At 39.9% G+C, this 22,125-nt stretch overlaps 1 protein-coding gene across 1 annotated transcript in view; it reads right to left on the bottom strand.

The window, feature by feature from the left end:
* LOC127569323 (pro-neuregulin-2, membrane-bound isoform-like) overlaps positions 1-22,125 on the bottom strand; it is a 490,672-nt gene that overhangs the window by 97,060 nt on the left and 371,487 nt on the right. Inside the window, 2 exon segments of the mRNA XM_052013852.1 lie at positions 3,702-3,820; positions 7,839-8,001. Of these exon segments, the coding sequence (XP_051869812.1) occupies positions 3,702-3,820; positions 7,839-8,001 (282 nt within the window).

Genomic DNA, 22,125 nt, shown 5'->3' with positions numbered 1-22,125 from the left:
GTCTCAACAAAGGCATCAATGATTTGTGATTTCGAGCAGGATCCATTTATATTCATCACATTAATTATAATATTTATTTAGTACTGCTGTAAACAATAGGTCAAGCATATAGTTATTTTAACTAGCATATAAAAAACCCTATTTCGGAGTTCTAAAGTATTACATTAAAGAAGGGAAAACAGATACATCATTCATAACCTTTGTCCTTTGCTGGAGGTGATCATTGCCTTTGGCCAAACCCTCACTTCCCTGACATTTTACATATTTTTCTAGGATTCCAAATTCCAGGATTCTTCTAAAAACAACAAAAAATGAAATCACCTGCAACTTGAATAGATGACTTAAAACACAAAGAAAGGACAGTTCAGGATTTACCATCTAAAAAAATGTTGTATTGGTAAAAGCAAAGGTTAGACCTGATAGACAGGCCCTCAGGGATTCCTGAGAACGATTTATCAATGTAAACGAATTGTTACCAACAATCCACCAAACAGAAAGAGAAAGGGAAAGAGAGAAAGCCACAGAGCTGCAACATTTATATTTGTCATTAAACCTGACAGGTTTCTATAGAAACAGAGCCCCAAGGTACATCAATTCAGTAATTAATTTCAGGGGAAACCTGCTTCTCAAACACAAGTTGTGAGGAGGTGGTGAACGCACACAGCAGCCTGGTCTTCCCACAGTGGGCAGGAATGAAAATCAGAGTAATGGATTTACTGTTCCAGTGGAATCCTATTCCTATGTGCTTTCATTTCACTCCACATCAGGTAGAAATAGCAAGCCCTTATGGTAATATAGATGGAAGTATTTAACTAGCAATGGGTGGAGCTTGGAACCAGGTGCTGAGTGTTTTGTCTGATCAACTGCAGGCTGCTTAGAACAAGGTAAACTCTAGGCTTTATTTAGAAAAGCCCTGCCCCAGGAGGAAACATGCAACTAGATACCAGACAGAAGTAAGTTCTACCTTATAATTTGAACAGGGTTGATCTCTACCATGCAAGCTATTGTTCCTTCATGTTTTAATATATTCTAAGCAGTAGTACAACACTAAGCATCACAAAGAAAGAACCAGATTGGTAGGTTACAAATTCCCATGAGACTGACCATAATATCAGTGGCATACAGCACAAAATATTGTTGTAGAAAAGAGCATTCATTGCCACCACTCCTCCAAGCCTGATTTCACATGGGGTCAGACAAGTTTTTGCAAAAACCCGAAGAATCACAGGCTTCATCAATTTGTCACTGAGCATCGAGGAATCAATTGGGTGTGGCAGTACACAAATCAAACCAAGTTCACACATATCCTCTCCCTGAAGGTAGCTCTTTCACATAACACTCACAGATGATAATGCAGGAAAACTAGATGCATTTGAAGGAACCAAAACTAACTTCATTGTAAATGAAAAATTCATAGGGAAACATTTTAAGCAATTCAATCTCAACAATGTAGTTAAGCACAAATTGAAACCAAGGCACTGGTGACATTAGGGGAGATGACTAAAACTTAGTCAGAATTAGATTTTAAACCAGGAGAGAGGGGTGGAGTTGTAGTCATTGAGGGAAAGAATCCCAAGGCTTAAAGTATCGATGGCTTATATCGATGGCTGAAGGCATGAATGGAGACATGGAGAAAAGTATAGTTCTATTATGCTATAGAGAACGGTTGTTCCTCTGAAGTAGTGTTTTGCTGAGATGTAGGTTTGGAAGAGATTACAATGATAGGGGCGGAAAAGGAAATGATCAGTTTGAACATGAGAATCAGAATTTTAAATTTGAAGTGATGGTATTCTGTGCACAATGCAGCCCAGTGAGCACTGGAGTAATGGCAGAGTGAGGTTAGGCTTGGCTTTGGACAGTGGTAATATTATTCCAAATTAATTTAAGTTTACAGGGATAGGAGCCTGGCCAGGAGTGTATTATGGTAGTTGAGGTAAAGAAAGAATGGATAAAGGTTTCAACAGCAAATGAGCCGAGGAAGGAATGGGAATGTTATAGAACTGGGGGAATCTTGAACAAGGGGACATAGCTACAAGATAAGGGGCTGGATATTTAAAAGTGAGGTACATCGAAATTTTTTCTCTCAGAGGATGGCAAATCTTTGGAATTTGCTTCCGCTGATGATGGAGAAGGCCAAATCAATAGATATTTTTAAGGCAGAGGTTGACTAATATTTGAAAGATTGGGGAATTGAGGGTTATAGGGAACTGACACAGAAGAGGAGTTAAGAACAGTAGAGATCAGCTATGAGCATATTGAATGGTGGGGAAGGCTTGAGACGCCCGGTGGCCTTATTTTCTTACGTTCTTGTAAGGTACAGGGGATAGAGGGTCAGCCAGTGTCATACAAGGAGACACAGTAATGAACAGTCTGGTTAGCCTAAGATATTGTTCTGGAACAAGGGAGAAGAGTTCATGGATGAGTGATTAACAATCACTTTGGTTTTCCCAATTAGAGAAATTGTGGCTCATCAAGAACTGGGAGTCAGACATGTGCCTCTCAACTTAATCAATGAACGTCAGGCAAGAAAGTATTAATCATGTCTTTCATTCTAATGATCTTGTTGGATGGTACCTTAATCCATCTTGCAGAGAGCTTGAGAAGCCATATGGTCCATTCCTGCTTTTGCATTGTGTTTTTATGGCACTAAGACAGTAAAGGATCAAAAGTGGTTGTAGTGAGGTTGAGCTGTGCTTTGGCAGCACAGATGTAGACTCCAGTGTCATGTATCCAGATGATGTCGCTGAGAGGTAACATGCAGAAGTGCAAAGAGATAGGCCAAGAGTGAATGTGCAGGGATCTCTGGAGTTAATGGTGCAGGATAGCATAGAGGCACCACTGCACTGGATTCTCCAGCAATGTTGGAGGGTTGGAGTGGAACCATGCAAGGGTAACACTGCTGAACAATGGGAAAGAGATCATTGATGTAGGATCGTGTGGTTGACCATGGTGAAGGGTGCACAGAGGTCAAGAGGGATGTAACTTGATAGAGAAGCACAGAGTCACAGAAGATATTATCCAAGATAATGATTTTCATAACCATCAGGGGTGGGAACCTTACTGGAGAGGCAAAGGTAAGCACAGACTTGAGCAGTGAAAATGTGTCGAAAGAGCTTGGACATTCAAATCTAAAATCTGTGTATTTAAAGGAGGAAAAACTGTACCTGGAAGAACAGTCAAGCTCTCCTGAGTTGGGGGAATCAAAGGCTGTGGTATGGGAGTGATTGAGCGGAGAGACAGCTGCAGGGCTAAGAGAAGATGTAGAAATGGCTTCAGAAGTAATACAGTGTTTCAGTATTTGGATAATCCTATTTAAAATTTGAACAGGATCCCAGACCATCTTTACTCTTCATCAACAAAATTGACAGATGAATTGTTAAAAGATGCATAGAAATCAATAGCCTATTCAAAATCGGAAGCATCATCACAAAAACTATGATATTATGAAACAGCTGATACCTCAGTACTTGCTTCCCTCTTTGTCTCTTAGAATTTATTGAGACTCTCAGTCCTCGTTATTCAATGCTGTTGTTTAAAAAGCGATTGACTGTAAGAAGCATTTGTATTGTATATTCGGTCTTAACATGAAAATTATGACAATTAACACAAATTTTATTTACAATGTAAAGACTGTCATGAAAATACTTTCTACTCCATATATTAGGAATGTTGACAAAACTATAGGATGTATAGGCACTCACCAGCTTGCACACTGACAGTAGTTCTTGACATGTCCTTGCCTACTGAATTCTCAGCCTCACATACATATTCCCCAGCATCTTCCACCTTCAGTTTACTTATCTGAAGCCTTGAGTTTTTTCTGTAGAAAAAAAAGAATAATTTGATATCAGTCTTGGATGGATACTTGTAAGCTGTCAGAAACAAAAACAAAGCAGGAGAGACACAGGGATAGAAATTCACCCTCAGCTTAATAACTAGTAACTGCATGTTGTACTCTGCTGAAATTCAGCTCCATTAATATCCACCTACTGAGGTGAATTATTCTTTAAAAATTTTGTTTGAGATATTTCAAGTTCTGTGCTATATTCCTATTGTATCTTTATTTTATTTTTGTAAAGTACTCAAAAAGGTTAAATAAAATTACTACTTTTTACTTCCAGGTTTGATGTCTGTGAGAATTCTACCGTCAGTTGCTCAGTCTGCTTGATGACATCACTGATGCTGAATACCATAAATCCCTTACCAATGACAACTGTTCACAAATAATGCCAGTAAGGTGGAGATTCACACACCAAGCCTGCTTAATCACTGTGGGTTTCTTTGTGGTCAGCAGCAAATGCTATTTTTTTATATACCAACAGGAAAATCCAGGGAATCCTTTTTTTTAATTGCTACTTTATTGAAGTTACTGGGATTGACAAGGCCATCTCCTGCATTTAGAGACCTTTTGATAGTCTTCAGCCAGTAGTACTTTCATCAAAGAAAAATTTTCATTAATTACTTACTTTGATGTCATTTAATACAATTAATAATACAATTAATGCACATTTTAGGCTGCACTACTGTTATAAAAATCAGAAATATTGCTTTATATTGTTGTGCCAAGGGGCTGCCTTTTAGACGAGATAATAAAGTGAAGCTGAACATCCCACCTACACAGTGTGCTCTTCATACAATTGATTCAAGGCCACGTTAACCTCAATGTGTTAAAAATGACTCTTTTGTTCAGCATTGCTGTCTTAGTGCTAAGGACCTTGAAACTAGCTCTGGTCAGCAAAAACTAATTCATTCATGATTTACCAGGCTTCCGTTTGATGACCAGGGTGAAATGTGTCCCACTGCACTGTTGATAGTTATACTGAGACCGCTTTCTCCCTATCAAGGAAATTGGTGTGGACTGGCAGAACTGATGTGGGTAATTGAAGTCAGATGCCTAGAATTTCATAAAGCCATAGAGTCATGCTGCATGAAAACAACCCACCAAGTCCACACCAACCATAAGGCACCATTTACCCTAACCCCATTTTTATTCAATTTCACTTGCAATATTTCAGCAAGACAACTCATTCGAGGCCACGACTGAATTAGGCTTAAATATGATGAAGCCTTTCCATCATATCAGTCCAATGTGTACAAAGAGAAGGATACAGGTGTGTGAGTTCAAGGTTGGGGGACTTTCCTGGGGAGAGGAGCCGAGTGCAGAGTATGGGGTGGGGGAAGAGGGAAAGGATCATGGATCAAGTAATATGTAGAGATTTGGGGGGGGGGGGAAGCGGGGAAGGTGTTGGGAGCAGGGTGAGATAATGCGAGTGAAGTCAGTTACACAAAATTACTTCAAGGGACCTATATGTTGCTTTCTCATTTCTGGCCTGGAACCTGTTCGAAGGGTTCTCTTTAAGTCACATAGACACAGAAACTGACTTACTTCAGGATGAGTGCTCCCCTGCCCCGCCCCTGTATGTTACAAGCCATTCAAATGCTACTGAAAATCCGGGGTGGAGCAGCTTGACACTGCCCCCCTCGGATGCCACTGCATGTGTCCCGGTCCTCCACCCATCAAATGTACAGAAGACACCGGAACAATTCCAATCAAGTCATTTTCAGTAAAGTTTTAATTTTCATGTAAGTTGGACTGGCACAGCACACAAAATCATGCTACACAGTCCAATTTCTAGATGTAGGGAAAGAAGATAGTAAATCTATAAGCATACCAAATATTATCACCTCCAGCTTTAGCTGAAGCATTAATAGCAATCAGGAAAAAGCCAGCTGGTAGTTGGGCTCCATAGCAATAGATCAGCCTCCTTTGTTTATATCTTAAAAGCCTATCTGTAGTCAATTGAAAGTGCATTTGCTAAACTGATTGCTTGTGCAATCCTCCTTCAACTGTTTATGTTGCATGAAGGGCTCTGGTTAGCTCCATTTAACTTTGGGAGAAACTCCTCCAATGTCATCTATTTATACTAAATGAAGATTTACAACTGAATTTGACCTTGCTTTCAGAGGTAAAACAATGATCATAAACCAGTGACATAAAGTTGTGGTGAATTACATTCATCTAGAAGCAGCCATCAGGTGTGAGGCCTCTTTGTCATTATTTAAATGGGATTTGCTGCACAATCTCTATCCAGTTATGCTGCAACCTAATCACAAACATAACAATGTCCCCCCAATTGATCGCAAATACTCCTCAGTCCCTGCAGAAAATGGCCTGACAGTGGTGTGACCCCTTCTATGACATACACAATTATTGTGGTGAAAACAGGCAAGAACCAATCTGCGACCCACAAACCACAATTCAATGTGTAATAGAATTTGAGGCTCTGGGCCCCTGAAAGTGATACTCGTTTGCCCACCACACACTGCCTTCTTTCCAGGTTTGAAAGAATGTTTAGGCCATTACACTTTGATAGGTGTTACATTTCTATATGTGGGACGTGGAAATGAGATCTTGGGTTTATGGCCTTGAACACTAGGAAGATATAAATAAACGTCAAAGTCATCGGAGTTTCAGAAGAGGGAGTGGCAATGTAGATTTAAAACCTTTCCTGTTTAACCAACTGGATTTGAGGTGAGCATGAAGTCATTTCTTCATCTTCCCATGCAATAAATATCCTAGATGGGTCAACCCCTGCGTAATTGACCATTCGTATGATATAACTCGATCAGGGATGTTGGCAGGGAATTAGTGGTCAATTTTACAGTGAGTCCACCCAGGTACCACCAAACCATCCTCCACCACAATATACAGGCCTCATGGGAGTTCCTTATATTGTGTTTCTCATTGCTCCCCCAGCCAATCCTCATGGCCTTACTAAATGAATACCTGCATTGAAAGTAGCTAAATCGACTTCACGGGGCAAAATGATGTACAGCACAAGAGATGATTGCAACGACCATCAGGTGCGTCTCTTGTGCTGTGATATCTGGCTGGCCTCACTGTAAAAATGACTGATTTGGTTCTGAGCCCACCATTGCAAGCTTTAGAAGTGCCGGGAGCCCAAGGCCTCGGCACAACCAAACTGCTGTTACAGTGTCCTGGACCAAGGGCCAAGTCTGGAGCGGGTTAGGGTCAGGGGTCTGCTTCAGGCTTCAGAACCAGCTGGACACCTTGTAGCGGAAAATGGAATCTGAGGTCTTGAATGGGGAGTTCAGGTGTGTTTAAAGGTGTCAGCAGATGAAGGCTCAGAACCAGTGGTGAGAATGGTGGTGCAGGGTGGAGAATCTGTATCCTTGGGAGAGGAATGGGGAGTCAAAGAACATAAGGCAAGTAATGGGGCTTATCTTAGTAAGATACCAGACTGAATAATAGTTAAGAAAATGTGGTTGCTTAAGAAATGGTCCATAACATGTGTTCCAGGACAACATGGACTGATTTGCCCCTCAGCACACAGGGAATGATCTGACTTAATGGACTCCTGTTGCAGATATCACTTCAGATGCTCAATCTTGACTCACAGAGGGAGCATCTAGTGGAATTTCCAAAGTACACTGAAGTGATCTGGAAGTAGCTGCTATCACAGATCACTCCAGAAAAAATCCACTGTCAATCACACAGCACTGAATTTAAGCGTGCTACATTTAAGCACAATGCTAAGCAGCTACACTTCTAGGTCGGTTTTCCTATATCTATCAGAAAGGAACGATTCAATCACATAATCAGTATTATAAGGGCTGGAGTCAATCCCAACCTTAGTTATTAAAAAGGTACTGTGTTATAGTTCCCAGTCTTATTGGTAAGTTTATGCTATTTGATAGTTCATCTAAAAGCAACAGAAGTTATTTAAGGCCTTAAAGCAGCACTACATATAAAGTACGAATTAATCAAAGGATCACCTGATATAAAGCATAAAAGCAAACATTTTTTATTAACTTACTTCCCAGTTTTTATCCTGATTGCTTTGCTTTTTTTTATCTCCGTTCCATCTTTGAACCACTTATACGTGGGTTGGGAATTCCCCACTGCCTCACACTTCAGTGAAAGCTTTTGTCCTTCAAGAAGAGTTTGGTTCTTCAGTTTCTTCAACTTTGGAGGACCAGCTGTGAAGACACAAATTAAGCTTGGAGTCAATGCACTGGTTGAGCCAATCAAACAATTACTGTTAAATCCAAGCATAATCATTGTTGTAAAACAAAAAGTGTCCAGGAATTTCTTGGGGGGAATGGGGACGGGGGCTTCTCCTGAAGAGCTGCCTTAATTTGGCAAAACCCAGCATAAACCAGGTAAGCAAGAATTTGATCCAGTCCTTTGTCATAGTTAATGTAAAATCAAAATGCTGGAAATACTCAACAGTTCAGGCAGCATCTGTGGAAAGAGAAACAGAGTTACCTTTCAGGTGGAAGACCTTTTGTGACAATTGGAAAAGAGAGAAAGCATGTTAGTCTTGTTGCAGATAGAGTGGGGAGGGAGCAGAACAGGGTTGTCATGGGGATAATTGCAGAGGACATTTGCTTGATGGGTTAATGGGGATAGAGAGAAATAAGATGAACAAAAACTATGAAATGCGGGCAGATAGTGAGAACACAAAGGAAGGTAAAAGTTGCAAAATGCAGAGGTGTAGGATATGCTCAACAGGTAAGGAAAAACTAACCCACTATCACAGACAGACGCAGCAAAAATGGCCAATTCTGATAGAAGCAGTGAAAGCATCTTCTATCAGGGCATGTTGCAGTCATCTGGACTCAATATTGAATAATTTTTGCCAGCTTCAACAAAATTCCACAGCCAAACACACTTTCCCCTTCCCTCCCCCTTTCTGTTTTTCAAAGGAATGTTCCCTTTGCAGGTCCCTGGTCTGCTCTTCTGTACCTATCAGCCACTGCAGAAACTAAATGCAGAGTGGGTGACAACTGCATAACATCAGCATTCATTCCACAAGGGTGACTCAAAGCTGTCTGTTGCTTGCCTCTTTAATTCTCCATCCCACCCTGGCCTATTTGTCTGTGACCTCCTGGACTGTTTATTGTGAGGCCCAATGTAAGCTTGAGATAAAGCATCTCAGTGACCATATGGGCACATTGCAGAACTCTGGACTCAATATTGAATTCTACAATTTCATTTAATTTGCTTTTTCTATTTGTATCAGAACTGGCATTCCTGGTATGTGTGATCCACCTATGATTTTGGGTCAGTTTCTCTCGCTTTATGAGCACAGCCTGGCCTGCCGGGTGGGCATGCCTACAATCCTGCATTTTGGAACTTTTAAATTCCTTTTTTTAACGTTCTCACTCTCTATCTGTCCTCATTTCATAACATTTATTCATTTTCTCTAACTGCCCCATTAACCCATTCCACAACCTCTGAAATCTCAGCATAATCTCTGAACATGACCCCTATGGCAACAGTCCATCAGAGATATTCTCATCTCCACGCATCACCCACCACCACCCCTTCGCCACTAGAACCACCACCCTCTGTTTTCTTTCTCTTTCACACTTCTCGCAAAGGGTCTTGGACCTGAAGTGTTAGCTTTGTTTCAAATTCTGACTATAACCCGGTGGGTGCTTCCAGATTTCCCACTTCTGCAGTTTTTCTTAAATGTTCACTTAATATATGCACTGACTGAAAGAGAATTATTATTTCAGTAACTGGTTTGCACGGGTGAATTTTCCACTGGCATGCTGTGACTTAATTCTTAAACTTTCTGTCAGTAACAACAGATTTACACATCAATATTATTACTGAATTTATACTGAAAATTTTCTCCCGTAGAATTGAGCAGATTGCTTTGAAGTGTGTGGAGTCACAGAAACCAGATCAAACACAATTGTGTTCCCTCGCTCACTGTTGACCGCTCAAACTATAAAACAATCTGTACACAAAGCATCTAAAAGTAAAGTTACAGTCTGAAATAGAGATTCTACTTTGGTGAAATTAGATCTTACCAGGTGTGCTAAATGAAGAGAAGTGAATTGGCTGCTTCCCACTGGTTTTCCTTCACAATGAAAATGGGTTTAAATATTGAGTAGAGTGTGTAACACTCTGATTACACAGTGTAAGTTGAATTTCATCCCCATAAAGTCATTCTTATTCATATTATAAGCTAACAGAAATGATGTGTATAAGGCAGTCAGTCTCTATTATGTTAACAGAAATCTTTTTAAAGGTCTATAGTTATTTACGTACAATGGCATGATGAATACAAATTACTTTTTAGTCAGCTGAATAATCTAACATTAAGTTATCCTTACAATATAGGTGAAGGCTATTTTGGCTCCTCAAGTCTATACCGGCTCACTGAGCAATCCCATTTCCCCATGAATTTTGTCTGTAACCTATTCTCCCCACATTCCCATCAATTCTCTTCAGATTCTACCATTCATCTACACACTGAGGGCAATCTGTAGAAGCCAACCTACCAACCAACATGTCTTTGGGATGTGAGAAGAACCGGAGCACCCAGAGTAAACCCATATGATCACATGAAGAATGTGCAAACTCCATACAGACAGCACCGGAGGTCAGGATTAAGCCCAAATCAACAGTTCCACTTGCTGCACCACTGTGCCACCCATGGTCACCTACAACTCAATTCCATTTATCAGCCCTTTCTCCACATCCCAGTGCAAAGTAATCTATAAGTAATCTATTTTTTCAGGTATTAAGGATATCAAGCAAAGTGGTGCTGAGGTAAAAGTGCAGCAATGATCTTACTGAATGGCTAACTTCTGCTTCTAGTTCTGAAGTTCTTATTAAACATTCCCTGATGCATTTATTTTCTGTTTTCTATTCAGCAAATTCATTGCCCTTTTAATTTTTCTATGTGTTCTGTATTATTAATTCAAGATTTGCCCAGTATCCTCTTTTAATTACAGGACGATGGTGGGTGATATTGGGATTACATTCCAGGTCACATAACTGGCCTTGTTCATGTGACCAGTCCAAGTAATTACTATATCTTAATACGGAACTCTCGGGCTTTAACTTTAGCTGACTGCATCCTACTCCTCTGATGTCAGGCTGCTTTATGCTTTGACTGTCTTCCCTACCCCAGCATGAATGGATAGCCTTGAAAGATTACCCAAGTAGTATGCAGCTCTTCTAATCCTCTGCATATCCCTGATGAAAGATTGCCCAAAGATGGCTGAGGTGCTGTAATGTAGGTAATTTGACTAAGTGTTCAGAACATGCTTGGTAAGTAACTCAGAGTGCTGGACACTGATCCTCCCTTCCTTCCCTGCACCCTTCCCATGCCGTTTGGATTTCCTTGCTGCTCCATGGAAGAGTACTTTGTTCATTGTCTCCCCCCCACCCCAAATGATGCTCCTTCACCTCCCTTATGCTGAACTTTCATGTCCTTAGGAAAGTAGAAAGCACATCACAGATGGTAAAATGGCCTAAACATTGCAGTTATGATTACAGCAAAAAAAGATCAGCAACAGTCATCAATAACAGCACAGAATAGGCAGGAGCTTCAGGATTACAGAGGATCCTGAAATTAATGTCAGTGTTAACAATTTCCTCTACAGATTGCACTGTTTTGCAGCCTTCTCCACACCAAGCAAAATAAATTATTATTTACCAACATTACAAAAGAAACGGACTTCAAAAATATTGTCTGATTTCCAGTGAGAGGTCTGATTAACTCAATAAAGCTGATTCTCTCTTCACGGTTGCTATTTGACCCACTGAGTATAAACAGCACTTTCTGTTTTTATTTCAGATTTCCAGCATCTACAGTTTTTAAGTTTTGACTCAAAAGCATTTTGGGACCTTCTGAAATGGAGTGAATGGCACTATCATTCACTGACAAAACTTTGGAGGCCTTGAAATTCACATAGCGTAATAGTTATATGGATTATCTGAAAGAATTTTTTCAGAAAGCGGGTGGCTACAAATGATCTGGGACTTACTACATTGAGCTGGAAGTCTGCAATTTTGCCAGATCCCTCCTTCACATCTCTGGGAACAGATAAAAATTCAGCACATTGTTACATTTACATAAGCAGAGTCTATGCATAGTTTGATGAAGCCACAAACAAAGAGAGGCATCAAAATGAGGGCTACATTGAATATATTTCACACTCTCATTCTCTGGAGATTTCCATATCGTGTCTCGTTAGACACAACCCATTTGCAGGCTCCAAATGAAATGGAAGCTCAGGTGATGCTACAGTGCAGGAGTGGGATATGGGCCACATCCGTGTACAACATCATTGAGAACAACTTGCATTTAATCACTAGATTCTTTCCCATAATTGAGAAAGGGCACAGCTCCCACAATCCCAGTTTCTGCTTCACCTTGTCTCTATGCTCTACCCAGTACATGGTGCATGTTAAATAAGCACTATGACCTTGCTTGGCTGACTGTGAGAAGGGCACTCCCCATTAAATCCTTCATGCAGAGCCCGAATACCATTGACATCACCTACTGCTCTTGAGGCAGTTGTGGCAGGGATCAGACTGTTATTCATCATCTTCTTGAATGTGTGCTCACAAAGTGGTCTGGAAAAAGATGCAGGTATTTATCCTGAACAGCTACAGAACACAGGACTGTGTTCTACGTGCTATTCCCACAGGTACTCAATCAGATACATATAAACTACTGTTGGAAGACTATCCACTTAGTGGAAGACACCCTCTAGCCTGGCCGAAACTTGCTTTCTTGCAATGCAAGGCGCATTCCATAACCGAATGTTGCAGACTGGCACATTCCAGAAGCTTTGTGGGGCTGCCACAAACACCCTGTGGGTAAAGGCCACATTTTAAGGCACTCTTCGCCTCTGTACATTGAGGGATTGGAGCCTAGATTTCTTGCTCATATGAACAAATATGAAAGAAAAATTGATGTAAATTTGGTTAGCAAATGGAATATTTCTGGTACTGCAAAAGTCAACATGAGAATGTCCTATATCATGTGTCAGCAAATGTTATGAATCAAGTACATTATTTGGAAGAAAAACACACCTCACAGCAGCTGTCCCTTAAGCCCTCTAATATCATTGTGACTCTAATCATCCCATCACTACAAGCAAACTACAAACCTGATCCTCCACCCACCTCCCAATATTCCATCTCGACCTTCACTTCCTAATTATACATCTGACTAATGCCTAGAACTATCTGCCACCCCAGCCTTCCACACCCACAATATTGAATACAGACCAATGGCTCATCTGTTGTACTCTGCAATATTGGAACAACAATGATGTCTTGAGGTTTGCATAATTTTGTTGCAGTGAACCCTTGAAAAAAAACATGCACTGGCCCATCTCATCCTCCATACTTAATACACCTTTCCCACCAGCAAAGACTTCAAGGTCCAATTATTTACAAACTATTCTCACTACAAAATACCCTAAAAACATTCCTTTTTGTTACTTTTGATACCATGACAAGCTTTAATCAAAGGTTGATAAACCCTGTAAAATCATAATTTGATGTAAGACATTGTAATTCACCAAAAAAATGTTTCAAAATCAGATGAGTTTAACATTTTTTCAAATTTTTTTGATATGTTATTTATGAGATCTTTTTGGATACCTCCCTCGGAAGTGGTGAATCCTATTGTTTCACCACTGACCACTAAATCCTGGCAATGTTTTTGAAGATTAGATACCCTTTTAAGTGACCATAATGGTCAGTTTGTACACAGTAACACTACAAAAACGGCAGTTAGATAGATGGCCAGTTAATGTAGTTAATTCAACATTGACAATTCTGGTAGTTGTGTAGTAATTCATATTATGCCCATTAAACATGGTATTGTAGCGGTTGCTACCGCGAAATAAAACAAGATGCTAGTCGAAGGATTGTCAAACAAGAACTGGTTTATTTTCCCGCCTTGCGCGGGCCTTTTAAGGGAGACTGTTCCCGCCCAATGCAACCGGCAATGACGTAAGTACTACGTCATCAAGTCTTTCCCACGCGCGGGTTCTCCCCGTCGCTCGGGAAAGACGAGGCCCGCCGCCATCTTGGGCCTCGTCGCTCCGACGCCGCGCGACCCGACTGCCGAGCCGGTTCGCCTGACCGGACGGTGAGTCGCTACAGTATCTGCTTTTCCTGTCCCTACAATTTCATAACTTTTAAAAATTAATCAGGGGTAAAGACAAAAAAAGGAAAGGGATAAAGAGTAAAAAATAAATGAAAAGGATTTGCCTTTCTTTTTTGCTGAAGTTTTTTTTTAAAAAAAATTCAAATAAGATTAACATTTTAGTGTTGCCTGAGGATGGAAGAATTTATGTCTGTAGAAGCTGAGTTGTTTGCCTCCATATTCTGGCATTTGGGATGAGCACATTCAGGACCAGTGAGGGAGACCCGAACACAGTACCTAGAGTTGGAGCCAGAAGTCACAATTGGGTGGTGAGATACTCTTTTTGCTGTCTTTTCTTTCAAGAGACAATGGCAAGAGACTGCAACAGGCAGGATAAAGCCATTCACTGAGTATGTCAGGAGGGTGAGGGTAGAAACAAGATATAATATTAAGGAATTTGATTGGCCTGTTTGTACAAGCAGAACCCAGTAAGAATGCATTCATTTCCTCCAGGATTCAATGGTTGAGGATCTATGACCCCAGCTGAAAGAATTCTTGCAGATGGAGGTGAATAAACAATCGTTATCAGCCGCACTGAAAAAAAATGACACTGGTACCAGCACAATGGAGAATCTTCATGCTAAACTTAGCAAATTAGCTCTGATATTTAAGAACCTGAAGTGCAGTATTTTCTGAAATACTACAATTGCAACCAGCTAGCAATGAGAAGCAGAAAATAATAGGCAAAATGATGGATGACTGACATCTCACTGTATGGAATCAAGATTACAGTTCTTCAAACTATAGCCATTTTAGTTGGAGTAAAGAAGTCTATAGACAATACATAGAGCCCATCTAAATAAAACAGAAAAGAACATATAACAGCTTTAAAATGATAAGCAGGGGGTAACAGACGCATATCAACTGCACCCATTTCTAGGTAGATGCATCGTATCAGTCTTCTGAAACAAACTTTGGCAGCAGTGATTCTTAGGTACCTGCCAGGACAGTGGATAAATGACTGGGAGAGGAAGAATGGCATGAGGGGAGTAGATTACAGCCAGAGGATGTTAACATTCCTGCTCTTCCTATTACCATATGCCTTAAACAAAATACCCATGCAGTGGCAACCAATAATTAAACCACAATCTCACCTAGAAAACTTAAGATTGCTGATTGTGCTTAGAGCAGCCCATTTTCCAGAAGGATCCAAATGCTCCTAAGGATCTTAAGCATGCAGAAGTGTTGGACCTCACATTGATAAGTGCAGAAGGTCAAATAGTTGTTTTAAAGTGGCTATTCTACATGTCCAAAAGTGTCCTGATTTCAAATTGAATGCATTTAGGTACCTTTGCCTTTTAAGGCATGGGCCCCCCAAATTTGATGTAACAAGGTCCCATTTCTTCATAAAATGTATGTGTTGTCAAGTGAGAAGATACCATGGACACAGAAGCCAGGTTTGGGATGAGTAAAGAATGATAATTCAATTTTTGAAGATAATAACCAGTAATTGATTGGAATATTTCTTTCGACAAGGTAAGGAACAGGTTTCCAGGGTTCATAGAAGTCTGTATATGACTCAGATTGTTATAGAATTCAGCAAGGGTACAGAACATCTGATTTGACTACAAGTTATAGAAAAAAAATATACAACCCAAACACAGAGATAGGCGGGACATTAAGTACCAATGATCACAATGTAATCATATAACATGTTACATAGACAGGCAAGTCTGCAAGTACTATAATACAATTAAAGCAGTCAAGTTCAGAAGTCTTGTTAATGTGGCTAGATAGGTTAGTCATGGAGGAATTATGGCATTCATGCAAGAATTTGATTCTGAATATCCAGGGAGAGTAAATATACCAAGCAAAAAGGCTTCTACCTGCTTGAAGGAGGCTACAAAGCAATTTAAAGTAGAGAAAAAGGACACTTTAAGCCACAAATAAGATGGCACAGAATTAAAATGGAATTAGCTGCCACACCGAAGAGAATAATTTGGTGTAAGAGATTACAGGAACTCTGGCATAAATCTTTCAGAAGTCACCAGCAAGGCTCCAGGCGGCTTGGAAAAACTGAGTCACAAATGGGATTCAGAAAACCAGATAGTAACATCCATTGTGAATAAACTCATGGAAACTGTTATGATGGAAGAGACCATGGAACATCTGGATAGAAATTAAACCATTAATGGAAGGCAATATGGCTTCATGAGGCAGATTCCACCATTCAAATTTTCTGGCTTTGTTTTTGAGTAATAAAAACAATGTGTTTGATAAGAAGACAGTGGGTATCCATAAGGCCTTTGTTATATTTCCTTTGGAAATGTATGTATCTAATACAAATCTAGTCGGAACCTGTGAAAATATGTAAATGATTGATTAATAGAACTCACTGCATGGGAAATGCCACCACTAGTGTCCCTTTGATGGTCTGTCTTAGAACCTCCTGTTCAATATGCTAACTGGATTAGGGTTAGGGATAAGCCATTCAGCTCCTAGAAGCTGTTTGGAACTTAACATTTTGAACCCTGGTGAAGCTGTGCTACACTTTTTCCAGAATCAATATATCCTTCATGAGGTATGGTGTTTAAAACTGACACACTTTACCAGATCACTGAAGGTTTTGAACTCCAACCTTCTTGGATAAAGTTCAATAATCTACTAGGCTCCTCAGCACCAACATTTTAGTGATTTGTCAATAAGATTACCTAAATATCTGTTCTTGTAAACCCATTCTCCTGACATAAGGAAAATATTCCATCTGTTCTTTTTTCACATCTCACGTTTCAATTCCTTAAATTCCAAGTATCTTACTCTTAACAATCCACCAACCATGGAGACATTCCGAGACCAAAGTACTTTACATGGGGAAAAATTTAACCAATGACAATTCACTTAATGAGAGGAAATAATAATTATGTAAACTATGAAGGGGAGTCTTAATTGACAATGAGTCGAGGCAATTGCAGTAATGTCCGAAGGCAGTCAGTAAATGAAATCCAGTCACATACAAAACGTCAATATTGAGCTGAAATAGTCACATTTTGAAGTATCAAGAGCATAATGAAAAGCAACAAGAAAGCAATTAGTTAATGCTTTTTTTTCCCCAATTTGGATCCAGGAATTTACAAACCCGTTCCAATCTGCAAGCCTTTCTCATTAATTAGTTATGGAGCACTGGATTGCTTTCAAATAATGGGTCGTGTAATTGTGCAAAATGTAAGTGGAGCTCAGTGAGTAATTCCATTTCAAGAAAAACATCAACTGCATCACCAGAAAGTAAAGGGGTCTGCTTAGTATTGCAATCTTTCTATGTGTTGCAGAGTGGGGGGAGGAAAGGAGTTAGAAGAATGACAGGCGATCTTTTGAGACATACAATACATTAGGGGACTGGACAGGCCAAATGCTGGGAAATGCCTCAGGGGAGAGTCGAAGATCAGAGGACATGGTCTCACTAATAAGGGCACAGAAATTTAAGACAGGGATGTTGAACAATTTCCTCTCTCAAAGGATAACGAGTCTTTGAAATTTCTTGCTCCAGAAAGCTATGGAGTCCTTTAATATAAAGAAATTTAATCTATTTCAGCTTTTAATTGCTAAGCAAATCAAGGGTTGGGGGATGGGATCAGCCATGATGTTATTTAATGGCAGAACAGGCTTAGTGGGCTAAATGGCCTACTCCTGTTCCTATTTCTTATGGGTCTATGGTCTTATATGGGTTGCAGCACACAGATATGTACCAATTATTATTAAGTTTGAGCAAGAATTAATGATGGAAATTTAAATGGAAAGCAGGAAATGCCGAAAACATTCAGTTGGTCAGTCAGCACCCATGTAAGCAGAAACCATGGCTTTAGGTGATTTCCTTTGGCTTTAGATTTATTATCAGAGTTAGAAAGATGCAGATAAACAGTATTTTAAAATATAGAGCCCATGGAGAAAGGATGAAAGAAACACTGAATCAAGAAATAAAATGACCAAACTTAAGTTCCAATGAGAGATTTCTAGTCAGTACTGGATGTTCCCCTGGGTTTAGTGTTCCTGGTAAGTGGATCCTGAACCCCTTACAACGGGGAGATCAACATACAGCCCAATATCTAGTTACTTGTTATTCACCCGGCATTGTAACAATAAAAGACACTGTTGTACGAACAAGATATTTAATTCCATCTGGTCTATTATGCAAGCTTCTCCAATCCTCTGAAAGGCAGGCTGATACTTTATTGACACAATAATGGATCAACAGGCTGATCTATTCTACAAAATGAGCAACATTTCATAGTAAATCTCACCTTACTTTAACTTATTTTTATGAATCTTGCATTTTGAAAGTTATTTATTCCATCATGCCCCTGGAAGTGCACACTTCTAAGTTAAAGGCTCATTGAGCTTCTGAAAGCTGTCCTTACGTAGAGGACTTTCTCTCTTTTAAGCTGGACATCCCTAACCAGATGTCTTTGCTATTTCAGTTCTTAGCAGGGTAGGAAGCCAAGAGCTTAACCTCTAACCATCTCCATATTCCCTGAAATAAAACATAAAAGCATAACAGTAGAAATTTGATTATAAAAACTGCCGAAAAACTGTAAGCAGTAGGTTCAGGCTGGGCTTGTGGAAAAACAGAAAGAAGAGTTAACATCGTCAGCAACAAGACGAATCTGAAAAAAGATGGTTGTTGTCCAGAAAGGCCTAACTTATGACCCTTTTCTCACAGTTGCTGTCTAATCTTCTGAATTTTACCAGGGATGTGTTATCTCCCCAGCTCAGTGTGTCCTGGGGATCACTGGCAGGGGCTTCCAATCAAATACAACTACCACCCTCAAGGTGAGACACTCCTGGCAATGAACCCCAGATAACTTCAAATGATAGAGTAAGTTCCAACATCTCACACAATAATGTTACTGAGTTGGTTTTTAAAATGATCTCTATTGTCCAAAAGAATGCTAAATTAATGTACTTTCATCCACATGATTACGCTACCTCAGATTCAAACAGTCAGAAATTCCATAATGTGATAGTGGCTCATCTAAAAGATCAATGCCTCACGTTGTGTAAGTGTCAGGAAATCTTTTGTTAGACCAAGCAAATAAAGCCTTGTATATTCTTATTCCACTGATTTCTGCAGCCACCACTTCTTCTTGGGTACCAATTTCATTCAATGATAGCACTCTGACCCCAAGTCACAAAGTCATGGGTTCAAAAATCACTTCATGAATCAAAGCCGATATTTCTCTGAAATGTTGGCTTGTTAAAGAAGCAGACTTTTGATGAGACTTCTGGGGAATTTTGAAAAAAATGCTAATATTGAGCATGAGACTGCTGATGGTGCAAGCACATTGGTTGTGCCAGTAGAAGTCTGAAGCATTTCGAGGCCTTGGCATTGACATTATGGAGCTGCAGGCACCAAAAAAACAACTGAGGGGTGACTCCATAATCCTGGAAGAGCAAAAAAAACACCCCACTCACTGGCAGATCTATCCAGCATGTCAGGTCTGTGGGTGAGGAACAAATGGTAGGAGGTGGAGGGGAACATGATTTGCATAATTAAGCCGTCTTCTGCATGGTTCTCATAAATCTACAGAACTGGGTAAAAATTGCATCAGATTCGCATTGGACATTATGGACTTGCCAAACCTGCCCTCTTCAGCAGTCACTTATGGCTGCCCATTTTTCAGGCAACAAACAAATGATCTGCAGTTCTAAATCCATGCAGCTAGCCAAGACTCATTAAATCGAGGCCCAGTCTTACTCCTTGGATGGATGCAAAAGATCCCACAGCACTTTTTCCACAGAGTACTGGGTTCTCTTGGAGCCCTAGGCACCATTCAACTTTCAAAGACCACCACCAAGCAGATTAATGGGCCATTAATTCCACTACTAATGGTAGATACCTTGCTGTGCACAAACAGTTAGCTGTGTTAAAAGCAATATTGCCGTTTGTCGTTGTCTTTGTCACATTTTGCTACAGAATAAAAACGCGAAAAGCCCTCTATAAATATTGGCTCTTAATGTTCTTTAACAACTAGTGGAAAAATGCAGTTGATTCTGATGTAGATTTTCTTATTAGGCAAATACATTTACATCAGATGTTAGGTTTTGGCTGCTGTTTCAAAATAAAAAAATATACAATGTGGTTTCCTTCTTGATATCTTTTAAACCCATTAACGTTTTTGGTCTTAAGGGTGCATTATGTTACACAACATTCCAACAAGCAGTCGACCTCAGTTATAGTCATGTGATTAATGGAGATATTTTGAACAAATTGGGAAGTCTTTCAAAATATAAGCAAATAATTCAGTGTGCAATATATCTACATGTTAGATTTTAATTTTTGGAAGATGCCTTAATTCTACAAAATTGTAGATTTCAACCTTGGTTTCTAACAATGCATAATCCACATTTAATCAGCAGAGTAATGTCTCCGATCTTCATCTTTGTAACGCTAACCCTGGAACTATTCAGCAAGATGCCCTATAAATATGGAGCAACAATCTGGTGGAGGGACTCAGTGGGTCAAGCAGCATCTGTGGGGGTGGGGGTGTGTGGGAGAGGAATTGTTGACGTTTCAGGTCGAAACCCTGCATGAGGAATATCTACAGTCTCTTGAGTCACCCTATTAATATGTCCCTACTGTTGTAGCCTTTGACAGAAACAGCATTACAATTTGAGTCTGTTAGGTATCACCCATTTTATTGGGAGAGGAAGAAAGACTGTTGTCCAGGACCCACGTGCAAAAGTTATTATTGATACTGTATATGGAAATAGAAGTCTAATGTTTAATTGAGTTCCCACCTCAAAATGTTCCCCCAATGGTAACACAGACCAGTCAGCCGTGGTCAGTTAAATCTAAACATCAAATGTGCCTACTTCAATGTGTACTGATGGAGTATATCTCCAGATGCTGGATTGTAAAGAAAATGAGCTGCCATTCACAACCCCAGCCCAGGTAGACCTTTCCCATTACTGTTTCCACCCAAGGGAAATTGCAGACACCATTTCTAGCCTTCCTTGTTTGACCGCCAACCCTACTTCCCCCCCCCCCCCCTTTTCCCAGCCTCTAATCCGCAATGCTTCAATCCTGCATTAGGATCAAGGATACCCAAAGATTTCCCAGCCCAAATGCTCAAAGGGTGGGATGTCTGCTGCAAATAGATGCAATCATTTCAGAACTGACTGATTTTGCTTTTTATGTGTGCATTAAATATGGGTGCAAATGGATTCAATTGCTAGGCACTAGTTGACCATCAACGAGAAAGCTTAGTCTCAATAGCTTCAACCAGTAATTTGTTCCAAAATTGATATGAACACATTAAGTTATGTCATTTCAGGTAAACAGCTATGTGAAATCAGAGAAAAACTTTGATTTCAAAGTCCTGCTTACTTGTATGAGTGCATACCATCACAAGGAATAACTGTACAAAGTGCATCTTCTCTGAATACAACCCAAGAATGGTAACTTGTTGTTACCTTAATGCATTGCATTTTGATTCTGGCTGTGGACATAGGCAAGAAACTTGCATTTTGAAGCCTTGCTCTCAATGACACTTTTGGCAGCAGAAATATTATTCTGAGCAAGCCATTTGACATTTAAGAGTTTTCACACACTTTCATTTCAGTACGTATACCTTAGCTGATAATATCAGCTGTTACAAAGCTCACTGCCTTGTGTCATGCATTTGGACATAAACCAGACAAACTGAGTTTCAGATTTTATTGCTTACCTCCATCTAGGGATACATTAGCAAGCATTCAATACTATGCATGGAATCAAGGGATGGAATTGGCCTACAAGCTTGGCAGTGAGGGAATTAAAAGGGAAAATGTTGATATGAGCAGGAGGACCAGATGCTGATTCAAAAGCAAGAAACTACAGCAGGCTGAGATCTCCTTTAAAATCTCCTGGCACAGAAACCACATTTCCTTGCTTTCAACAAATCCACTTTTGAGTCTTCATTTTTACTTATTTTATTACTAGATGGTGCAGCTAGATTAATAAATCTGAATGCGACTGGATTTTCAATAATCTAAAATCTTTTGAAGTCATGGCACACAGCCACAGAAAGGACCAAAGAGTGTGTCAGCACACTAAAGCCCAATAGGCAGGATCATTGAGGGTCAGAGGCTGTCTGTTAACTGAGTTGTCAATCTCAGCCAAATTCAAGTACTTCCCCTTGGAGATTGGTGTGTCCAC

The sequence above is a fragment of the Pristis pectinata genome, chromosome 4 (genome assembly GCF_009764475.1).
Source record: "Pristis pectinata isolate sPriPec2 chromosome 4, sPriPec2.1.pri, whole genome shotgun sequence".
In the NCBI taxonomy this organism is placed as follows: Eukaryota; Metazoa; Chordata; class Chondrichthyes; order Rhinopristiformes; family Pristidae; genus Pristis; species Pristis pectinata.
This window is presented reverse-complemented; position numbering and strand designations above follow the sequence as displayed.